At 57.7% G+C, this 11,226-nt stretch overlaps 1 protein-coding gene across 1 annotated transcript; it reads right to left on the bottom strand.

The window, feature by feature from the left end:
• Positions 1-2,632: 2,632 nt before the first annotated feature.
• Positions 2,633-9,408, bottom strand: LOC124240820 (NUT family member 2G-like). The gene is made up of 7 exons (XM_046663915.1): positions 9,393-9,408; positions 6,676-7,390; positions 5,581-5,709; positions 4,985-5,124; positions 4,148-4,443; positions 3,731-3,847; positions 2,633-3,415 (listed from the first exon to the last, which is right to left on the bottom strand). The coding sequence occupies exons 1-7, from the start codon at positions 9,406-9,408 to the stop codon at positions 2,633-2,635; spliced, it is 2,196 nt and encodes a 731-aa protein (XP_046519871.1).
• Between the last annotated feature and the right edge of the window lie 1,818 nt (positions 9,409-11,226).

The following is an 11,226-nucleotide window of genomic DNA, read 5'->3' as shown; positions in this document are numbered from 1 at the left end:
GACCTGTGGGACAGCATGCAGCTCTGGATTAGGAACAGAAGCGCAGCTACGAAAGGGCGGCCTTGGGGAGCCTGACCACCGAAGGCACAGCATTTTCATCCACGGGGACAGTCTCGCTCCTCTACCAGTGGCATTCCCCAGGATGTCACAGTCTCTTTGGCGAGATTTATTCCTAGTGGTGCAGGAGGAGGACTCTGGAGCCAAACCCGTGAGGTGCTGACCGGGTTTTCCCGGTTCCTCATGCGTGATCTGCACTGGGTCCCCTGACCTCTCCGAGCCCACTTTCCCCACAGAAAAATGAGTGAAACATGACTTCCTCGCAGGCTCTCTGTGAGCCCCAGTGAGCCGCAGGGGTGAAGCATGGGGAGCGCTGAGCACACAGGGGGCGTCTACCCTGAGCACCACCACTTCCACAGGGTTTGTGGGTGAAGGTGTCCTTTCCAGAGATTCCTGTTCAGTCTCTAGTGATTCCTGCCTGAGCCCTACCTTGTACGCTATACTCACAAAGTTTCATGTCCACTGTGTTTTTCCGTAATAAAGAAGGTTCGGCTACAGTTAAATTCAAGACGTTTCTTCATTTTTTCTCCCCATTGGACCTACCCTTGTATTTTTCATGACGAATGTGCAGATCTTCACTCCCCACATTTGCACCCAGAGCCCGGTGTGCACTGTCCCCAGGCAGGGACACAGTGGGTGGGCACATGGAGAAGATGCTCACCTGTGAGAGGCGGCAGCTTCTGGACCAGCCCACAACACACTGCCTGAGTCTGGTGTGACCTCTGAGGCCCGTTGCTCTGTGCACAGAGGCCCCGCTGGGCAGGGAGGGGGTAGCAGGCAGGAAAAGCGCAGCCAAGATGAACCTTCTCCTTCACAAACGGCCAAGGAGGGCTGCAAGCACTTGGGTGCTGGCTGCCTGGACAGTCAACAAAGAGGTGATGGCGGAGGACCTGTGAGCTGACCGGCGGATTTCATGGGAGGTGGGAAGGGGGCCCTGGCATGATAAGCCCATTCATCACCCAAGCTCCTTGTGAGGGACAAGCAGAGGGCCAGGCCACCTGTGGTACTGGACAGCTTTAGCCCCACCCCAGTTCTGGGCCACTGCCCTGTGGCCACAGCTTTGCATGCTGGGCTGTACAGGGGCCAAACTCAGGGGAGTCTCAGCCGTCCTGATCCTGCCTGGGTCCTGGGGAAGGAATCAGACTCAGGACCTGAAGAAGCGGGGTTGGCCAGGAGGGGATAGGGTGAGGCCAAGGCGTGTCCACGCGGCATCAGAGCGACCGAGTAGGGCAGGAGGAAGGGGCTGGAGGGGGAGCCAGCACGCCCCACGACGGGGTTCAGCACATTGGGAGGGAGAGAGGGCGGTCTGTGAGACAGCGGGGTCTACACCACTTGGCTCCTGTCCCTCACTGTTTGTTCATCTCACTCGCTCCAGTGGGGTCAAGTCCCCTGCTCTGATTGATGGGTCTGCGCTGGCGCCTGCAGAAGGGTGACCGAGGCCTCCATCCCCTCAGCCTGGATCCCGGCTTCCACCCAGCTCTGGGGCTGTGGACCCCTCGCCCCCGCTGCCCGTGCTGGGCATGCTGTGCTTGTGAAACGTGCTCATTGTTAGTAGGAACTGTTTACGTGTGAATAGAAATCTCTGTCGACATCTGTTCACACAAGAGTCCGGCCATGGCTGCAAAGGGAAGGGACAGTGGTTGTGGGGGGTCCTTGAAGACCCCAAGGCCCCTGAAGCCAGTCCCCTGCCCACAGCAAGATGAGGCCTCTTCCCTCAGTTGGATAAGACGCTCCTGCACAGAAATCCTGCAAAGGGACTTGATATCCTCCGGGCCACTATCACGCCCCGCGTACACACCTTCCGGGCCCCAGGAATCTCCTCTCAGCCCCTTCCCCTTGTTCTGTCCTCATTAGAATGAAGAGGTAGCTGGGCCACCACCATCCACTGAGACTAGAGGATGCCCCTCCTACAACGAGGCAGAGAGCTGAGGCCCAGCCTTTTCCTTTCCCATCAGGCCACCCACACAGGAGCCCTGGAGGAGCTGAGGATGTCCTGGCCCTGTTGTCTGTCCACATGAGGGAGCAGAGAGACGCTCCCTAACGACAAGCGCTGTCTCCAAGCTCCATTCTAGAAAGCGGGTTAGAGATCCAGAGGGCTGAAAGGCACGGAAGCGACTCTCCATCCCCAGATGTTTCAGGGACACAGATGATGATGGCATGCCCCAGGAGGCCCCTCACCAAGTGGCCCTGGGAGTGGGGATAAGGCGAGGGGTCCCTGGGGACCTGTGGGAGCTGTGTGAGCCCAGGAGCGGTCTGAAGGAGTCCGTGTGGATGTGGAGGGAAGCTGTGGAGCCATGGTGCCAAGTCTCCCACAGCCTCCTTCCTCTTAGTTAGGGCCCCTCTCCACGGAGCAGCGCAGATGCAAGTGTGGAGACAGCACTCTGAGAGCATCTCCCACAAAACTCTCTTTATTCACAATTTACATCCAGCGCCCCAGGGAGCTGCTCCCACCCGGCGCCCAGGCCCGCTCTGCCTGGTGGTCCTGCCCTCCCCCCGCGCCCACATGGTGGAACTGCCAGGGTTGCACTGGCGAGAAGGGGCCTCAGGAGCTGGCTTGGAGGGGGCCCCGTTGCTCCTACTGGCTGCAGTGCCGCTTCCTCCTCCTGCCTGTGACACACGGGTCACACCTTCTCTTCTGTGGCTGTGAGGGGCGCACCAGCCCCAGAGCCAAGGCTGACCTCCCAGGGACCCTGAGCTTGGCCCCTGGGAGGGGCGTCTTCTCGGCAGGGGCTGGGCCTGCACACACAGGGCGCTTCCAGGACTCGGCTGCTGCAGGAGGAGCTGGGCTGAGGCCCGTGCTCTGAGGGGACGGAGCCTGGGGGGCTCCCTGCGCCCCCTGACCTCCAGGGCAGAGAAGGCCCGAGGCAGGGGCTGGACTCTGGGAGAGGCGCCAGGGAAGCAGGCTGTGCTGAGAGGCCAAGAGGAAGGCGAGGCTGGGCAGGTCATCCTCGTCCTCACTGGACCCGTCCGCTGGCCTGTGCGTCTCCCTGGCAGGAGAGGCCTCTCTGAGAACGGGGGCGTCCCTGGATCCCAGCGTAGGGGAAGTGAGCCTCGGAGCCTGTGGGGGAGAAGGGGGCCGTGCAGCCCCGAGTGGAGGGGACTCCTGACGTCCTGGAGAGAGAGCCAAGGCTTGGGGCCTGGGCAGGTCGGTGTCTGCCTGGCCGGGCCTTTGAGGGTCCTCGCAATCAGTCTCTGGCGGGTAGGCTTGGTCGCTGACCCCTAACTGGGGGTCGTGGTCATGCGCATCTGGGCCGGCCTCAGACTCAGAAGGACTTGAGTCCAGTGGGGGTGCGCTGTGACTTGGGGGTCTCTGCACGCCCTCCTCCTCCTTCAAGGCCAGGAGTCGCTTCTGCACCAGCTGGGAGGACAGAGGGGGGCCGTGTGAGAGGAGGGGGAGCAGCGGGCATGGGACAATGGCACTGGTTGGGAGGAGAGAAGGGGGTGACCCTGTGACTTGGTCTCAAAGACAGACATGTGGCCCTCCTGCTGTCCTCCTGCGCCGTACTCCTGGCTTTGGGTCCTGGCCTCCCCTCCAGGCTCCCCATCCCCTCCTTCCTGTCCTCCTGCACTGCCCCCACCCCAGAGCTGCTCCTCCCAGCGCCGGCCTCCAAGCAGGGGAGTGTGGGCAGAGTCACGTGCTCCTGCTCCGGAGTCCCTCCCCTCTCTGGCTCACCTGCTCAGTGGTGAGTCCTTCCTCCTGCTCCAACTCCTCAGCCAGGGCCAGGGGGTCCAGCTGTGGTTCTGGGGAAAGCAGTTCTGCCAGGAACCGGGGGTGAATGACCGCCTCCACCTGGAACAGAACAGAGAGGCTATGAGCGTCCTCGGCAGGGAGTGACCTGTGAGCCAAGAGGACCTAGAGGAGCTGGAGAAACAAAGCCCCACTCCATTCCCTTCCACGAGATGGGTGTTTAAACCGTCATGGTCACTGGCCACACACACACACACACACACACACACACACACACACACAAATGGCTCAGGAACAAGGAACACAGCTTAATCCCAACGGCCTGCACAGAACCCAGATCTCGAGTCCTGAGAGTGCCACTCCCTAGAATCTTCTAGAACCCCAAGCTCCAAGCCAGCCCACCTTGGTGACGAAGTCTTCCTGGGAACACAGCTTGTCAACGTAGCTCAGGAGACCCAGGTCCAGGTAGACCCCACCCCCTTCCTGCTGGGGCTCGTTTCTGTCCTCTTTCCGTCCTCCATCCAGCTCCCTCGTGGCTGGGCGGGCCAGCCCCAGCATCCCCTCCATGATGTCCACGTACTCTCTCACGGCCTCGGGGGGGATCTCCTTGGGTGCCCCGCTCTCCGGGCGCCGCTGGGGTCTGTGTGGCTGTGGGCGGGCGGGCTGCACCCTGGGGCCTGCCTTCCTGGGCGTGCAGGCTGAGGCCACTGGGAGGAGGAGGGGGGCGTGAGGGCTCCAGCTTCGCTCCCCAGCACAGCGCGTGGGTGAGGGCAGTGTGTGGGGAACGTTAAGGTGGGTGCAGGCTGGGGCAGGACCACCCACAGCCACGTGCACATGGGAGAGGGAGCACGAGGGGCATCTAGAAGTGTGGTGCATGAGGACGTGTGGATCCTGTGCCTCTCCAGGGGTCTCCCCACCCAGCCCACTTCCCAGTGGGTCCTCATCTGTCCTCCCGTGCCGTATCCCAAGCTTTGGGTCCTTCACAGAGACCCAAACATCAAGTTGGGTCCCTTCACAGGGAGGTGGGAGAGTAGCTATGAAATGGACCAGGGCAATACCCCATCGTGATGAGGGGCAGCTGAGACCCCAGGCTCCCGGTGGCTGTTCTGGTCGAAACACCAGTGACCTCCTTGAGGGAAAAGGACCAACGAGGGGAGAGGGGCCTTCACTAAGCCCAGGGGCCCTCCCTAGGCCTGGGCGCCTTTGGCCATCGGCTCCTGTGGGAGCGAGGTGCTGTACCTGGCTGCAGGCCCACCTCCGGGGCAGGCGGCCCCTGAGGATCAGGTCTCGGTGGGGCTGGAGGAGGTGGGCCCCGCGTCCCCTTCATCCACTGCAGCTTTTGAATCTGCATCTCCTCCTCTGCCTCAAACTCCATGAACCTGGCGGGTGAGGGAGGCACAGACCATGCTGACAAGGAGCCCAGGCCCAGAGCACAGCAAAGGCAGCAGCTGACTGAGGGACTGGGGAGAGGAAGTGCCTTGGGGCCACTGAGGAGGCAGCAGGCTGGCTGGTGGAGCACAGCCCCCTTGCACAGCCCCTATGGGATTTGACTCCTGGGCTCATAAGTTTACCCCACCCCGTCCCGAGACCTTGATGTCAAGGCAAGGGTAGGTCAAGATCAGGGATGGAGGAGCTCCCAGGGGAGCCAGGACAGAAGAATGAAAGCTCTCAAGGTGAGGGAGAAGCTTCTGGCGGGAGTAGGGGCCTCTGGGCTTCAGGGACCCTGTGCTGGCTTACAGGCCTCCTCCCAGCATCCTCTCTGATGAGCCGCAGAACCTGCCCTGTGGTCCAGCCCTCATCCCCGTACAGCCCTCGGGCCCCAGACCCTGACTCACTTTCCTGCCATCTCGTAGAAGATCATGCGGTCGAAGTTGCTCTTGTGCTGCCATTCCTGCACGGCCCGCCACAGTCCCTCCTCCAGCGTCATGGCGGGCTTCAGGCGGGCCAGGGATCGGAGCACTGGGCTGCAAGCCCTCGGGGTCAGTACAGTCTCCAGCCCGGCCTCCGCCCATCCTGACCCCCCGATCCCCCATTGCACAGCCTGGAGCACCCCCCACACAGTAGCAGGAGAGCTGCAGGCTGAGAGACAGGTGTCTGGGTGTGCAAAAACACATCTTCCTCCTGTGTCATCACCTCACACGCACACCAGCCCACGGCCTAGGACTCCAGCGGACCCTCCACTTGTACCCTCTAGCTGGGACATCGTGGCTTTCGGGGCTCTTTTCCTTTTCAATGTTGCCTTTTCATACTGATAATCACAATCATTCACAAGGCACAGCATGTGCCAGGCAATCTGCTAACACTCCATAGGTTAGCCCAGGGACCTTCTCTGCAGCCCTCTGAATTAAGTAGAATTGTCCCCTTTTTACGAGGGGCCTGAGGGTGGGATGGAAGTGCCTCCCAGGCTCACAACTCCAGAAGGAAAGAGCCCACGCCCTCGCCACTACCGAGCTCTACCTCCGCCCTGTTCTAACTGGAATCCTCCAGAACAACGAGGCGGGGCTTGTCTAAAGCTCTCTCCTGGGTCTGCACATCTTCTGCCTCCTCTGATGCAACATCCCCCGGCTGTCCTGTGCTAAGTCCTGTGTTGAAAGGACACAGGGCTGAGGAAGGCGGGCATCCCAACCAGGACTCCTCTCCTTACGCCAGGAGCTGCTCTGACTGTGCATCTTCTGAAAGTGTGATCATGGTAACTATAGAAGAGAAGGGTTCGCTGGACTCAGGGTGGTGGGGGCAGTTGGGATAAGGCACCTGAGAAGATGTCATAAACCAGACACGTGACACATATTACCAAGCATGTGCCTTCTCAGAGCACGGCACGCCCTCGCACCTTCCTTCCAGTATCCCTGGGATAGCTAACCCGCAGTCCCTCCCAAGTCCCTCTTCCAGTGAAAGCTCCGGCTGAGCTTGGCCCCGGGGAGTGTGCTCACATGAGGAAGCAGGAGAGAGCTTCTGTGTCAGGACTCTGAGGATGGTGCCTCCGGGCCAGGGACTTGAAGCGCTGCCAGCGTCGGAAGTTCTCGTAAACACTCTTGGGGGTACAGGAGTCATCCAGTGAGGCCTTGCACGCAGAGGTGGCCAGGCCACCCTCCCTGGAAGCCCCATGTGGATGCGGCCCAGTGTTCACCGGAGGGGTGGTGGAGGCCAGCTGGGCAGCTGGTGGCGGAGCTCGAGGAGGAAGGCCTGGAGACCAGCTTGCCTTGCCAGCCTGGGTGCCCCCAACAGCCGGGGCGGGTACAGTGGTCTCCACCACAGAGGCTGCCAAGAATAGGGTTGCAGAATACGCAGCATTCCCACAGAGGGCCCCTGGAGCACTCCAGTTGAGGGAGGCCTGAGTAAGGACAAAGTTCTGAGTCTGGGGGGGCTCTGCTGGCCTCCCTTCTAACCTGACTTGCACAATGACATTGCAAGCCCCAGTCCCACCTGGGCTATGGCCATTGGTAGCCACCAAAGGTGTCCTGGGGAAAGTTGGCAGCACCAGGGGGCTGCCAGGAGGGAATGACGGGGTGATGAGGGGCAGCGGGTGCTGCTGCCAGGATGGTTGGTGTGGGGGGCCGGGAGTGGGTGGAGAAAAGGGCAGTGCCGAGAACGGAGACATGGAGGCACCAGGGTTCATGGTCACATCCGGTCCCAGCACTGGAGATGCTGTTGAGACAAAGGAAAGGGGTGAACGGAGTGGAGAATCAGGAAGCAGGGTGAGGCCTGGGGCCCCTTAGTCACTGGGGAATCAGAGCGATGAATCCCAACAGGCGAGGGCCATTTCAGGAGAGGAAACTGCGCACTTTGCAAATTCCTCGAGTGATTTGCTTGCTCTGACCTCCAGTTGAGAATTATGCTCCTAGACATCAAGGTCTCTTGACCCCTGTCTGCCGAGCAGTCTCAGCAAGTGCTGACTGAAGGGCCTCCCTGACGGCTTCCCCGGCGCCCGACCTGCCAGGCTCACAGGCTGGATCCCGAGACACTGAGCTGGGTGGACATCTACTCCGCGGGAAATGCCCTTGGGCAGGCCCACCAGCAGGTAGAGACCTTTTCCAAGGTAAGTTCCAGGCACCCAAAGGGTGAACAGCTGGTGTCTAAAACATTAGGGCCCCGTCTCCTCCTCAGTCTTTCTTTTCCTGATACTCAGTATAAACCCCTCTCTGTCTTCCCTGGCCGAACACAACAAATCATTGGAAAACTGTCTCCCCCCAAGAAAGCGCCCTAGGACCCCGGCATAAGCCCCGCCTGCGCGCAGCTCAGAAGCCCCCACAGCAAACACTTCGCATGGCCGGGTTCTGCCCCCAGCCCCAGTGCCAGAGTCACTGCCACACTCAGCTCTGTTCCCAGGAGAGGGGTCTGTAACAAATGGGTTGTGTCCCCGAGTTGTCATTTCACAGCCAGTGATGGCTGCAGAGGATGAGAAAAGGCCAGGAAATGGACAGCAGTGGGGCTGTCAGAGGAGGTTCCAGAGAGTTCCAGAGCTGTCGGTCACATCAGTTAGGTTGTGGGAGTGCAGACTGTGTGTGGTCCTCCCCCTTCCAGCTCCCAACAATGGAAAGTGAAGGCCCACCAAGAAGTGGGGACGCACCAGGTGCCGGGGGGACAGCGTCACCTGGAAGACATCTGTGTTCACCAGGAGCTCGCGCAGAGCCTGGTCCAGCAGAGCAAAGCACACACCACGCGCAGCTCAGTCACCAGGACAAGCGTCCCAGGACATGTGCAATAATACAGAAGACAGTCTTCCTGCTTCTGGGCGACTCTCCTTCCCCCCTTTAAAAAGGAATCAGCCTTCAGAGACGATCGGCAGGAAAAGCAACCACACTCCACGTCTGTTCCCTGTCTGTGAAGTAGTGACGTGGAATATGAGCAAATCATCATCTCAAAGGCGAAATGCAAGGCTGAGGGTACACGTGAAATACTGGACAAGATGACGCAGTCTGAAGAACCGAGTCTCCACAAGGAGAACAATTCAGAACAACTTAGGAACCTGGGCCCTCTCCTGGCTGAAGTCACCCGGCTGCCCCACCCCTGCTGAATCAAGACGACGGCCACCTGGACTGAGGAGAGGGGAGCTCTGGGCCGGGAAGGTGGAGAAGCTCCATGCTGCAGCCGTTAGAATGACTTCTAGCCTAGCTCTCGCGGCGGACGTTTCACTGCAGACTTGACCACAGACAGCCCCACAGAACAACTTTCTGGCTAAGACCATCTCTCCCCACACCCCCATAGATATGGTGTGCTCAGTTCAAATCCCTCAGGAAGATACTGGGGGGCAAGCTCCAGGTGCCTGAAGAACATGACCCAGGGCTAGGCTTTCCCTGTGACCGTCCCTGTGCCACCACCACGACATAGTCCCACCTCTCCCTTCACACACATGTGGAAGTGGCTTGAATCCCCTCTAGAAAGAATCAGCGTGCCGCTGCCATCCTTTCTCCATACCCAGGGCACTTCCCCTGAGTCATCTCGATTCACCTCTCAGGAGCTCTCCTCCCCAGTGCCGCCCCAGGTTTCCATCAGCTCCCAGCCTCCCAGGGAGACGACTTTGGGCGTCCATTGCTCTCTCCTTTCCTTCAGTCCAATCTACTTGCCCCCAGCGAAGTATCACATTTGAATCTCCAGGATCTGAGGAGTGGCAGAGACTCTGAACACACCACCCAACCTACATGCTTACCTCCTTCTGAAGCCATCCTGCAGACTTGGGCACGGCCCACCGGTGCCTGGCAACCTCCACAATGAGAAAAGTCAAGTTCAGGACCCAGAGAGTGGCCTGCTCTAGCAGATGCTCAGGATCCAAGTAAAGAAGGGAAAAGTTTGAATCTAAACAGGAGTAGAATGTAGGATTCAAGACATTCTGCAGTGGGGGAGGGGTGGAGGTAGGTGGGTCTGGGTGGGGGTGGGGAGACATTCCATGAAGGGCTCTGGCAGGTAGGCAAGAACCAGAAGTTCCTTTCAAATTAGGCAGTGGCGACACAATTGGCATGTGCCTCTTTAGGCAATTTATACATTATTTATCAGATTCACAGCACAAAGGTTTTACTTGATGTTCCCTATACTTGAAATCTCCATCCATCAACCTACTTTTGTGCCCCTCAACCCACTCTGCTTCCTACCTGACTCTTTCCTTCAACAGAACAAAATTCAGGATATAGTCTGATAAATGGAACCCAGTGTTTGAAATTGGGATTGTCTCGGTAGATCTGGTGTGTTCGGTTGCCATGTGCACATCATTCTTTAAAAGCAGTCCTTTTGTCCCCAGCTACTGTCCAGCCCTGGAAGTTCGGCAGACTCCAGCAGGACCGGCTGTACTAACAATCCCTTTGCAGGAAAGCCCCAGCCCAAGAATGGCTCTACCGAAAAAGTGTAACATCTTAAGCTATTAGTTACTCACCACTATAAAAAAAAGAACTTGGAGTAAAGAGACTCAAGCGTGCATTTTGGCTCCACCACAAAAAAAAATTTCACACACACACAAAATCTGCAGGCTCCCTGGAGTCTATGGAATTTGGACAAGCCATCATACAGTACTGAGTGTCTAGTTTCAGCGGGAGCAAGGACAGAAGTAAGGGACAGGAAGGCAGAAAATCTTCTCCTTCCCTGTGTTAAAGGGGCTTAACATCCTAGAGCCCTGTTTTTGTAGGTGTTAAAAACCCATTACCCATGAAATGGGTACCTTGAGACAAAGCCAAGATTCCACCCACCAGTGTCCAATCCTCACTCACACAGACTCACCTCCCTCTATTCCTAGCTCACCAATCTAGCCTGGAAGCCCTGCTCACCCACTTGCAAGTTTCCTGTCTGCATCCCATACCCTTGCTCTTTGGAATTGAGGCTCATCATTGCATGTGGTCCCATGTGCGTAGCAATCATGGTAGCACCCCTTAAAAAGAAAGTTGATTGATTCTTTTTTTTCATATTGCACATCAATGTCAGTTTTCAGTATCAAAATGAAATGAGTGTTCATGTTTTGTGTTTTGAGAAGAGAGGACTGCTAGGCAATTCATCAAGGGAGATGAGGGTGAAAACTTCAGAGGATTGCAACTAAATCTCCTGGGAGACAAGCTCCTCTCTCTGCTGTAGCAGCAGTTAGAGTTCCTACTGTGGCAGGGAGGTGGAGAAGGGAGGAGAGGTTTAGAAGCTCTGTTCCACGCTGTGAACATTCACCGAAAGACTCCTGCTGGTGTGTAAGAAGTTTCTTGTCCCTTGTAAAAAAAAAAGAAAAAATGATTGAAAAGAAGATGAGAAGGTGAGGTGAGAGCAATTCAAGCAAAGTCATGGTGAACTTTATTTCAAAAACTCCTGTTACGGGTTGAAAAAATAAAGAACTTGGCGATGTTTCTCAGGACCTGAGCTTTTACCATGGGAAACCTTACGTGATTTTCAACCAGTAACCTCATAACTAGACAGATGGTGAGAAAAAATATTTTACTCAGGCACTCAAGAAAGGCAGGCTTCCTTGTTGCTTCCTCCCCTTTCCAGTCAGTCAACCGTTTACAAGATTCACACTC

This window comes from Equus quagga, chromosome 6, assembly GCF_021613505.1.
Source record: "Equus quagga isolate Etosha38 chromosome 6, UCLA_HA_Equagga_1.0, whole genome shotgun sequence".
NCBI lineage: Eukaryota > Metazoa > Chordata > Mammalia > Perissodactyla > Equidae > Equus > Equus quagga.
Note: the sequence above shows the minus strand (reverse complement) of the source record. Positions and strands in the feature narration are given on the sequence as shown.

Coding starts and splice junctions, on each gene's coding strand:
- LOC124240820 (XM_046663915.1), bottom strand. Junction 5,710..6,675: donor GCTCTCTCCTGCTTCCTCAT/GTGAGCACACTC, acceptor GAGGGCTTGCAG/CCCAGTGCTCCGATCCCTGG. Junction 3,416..3,730: donor AAGGACTCACCACTGAGCAG/GTGAGCCAGAGA, acceptor CTGTCCTCCCAG/CTGGTGCAGAAGCGACTCCT.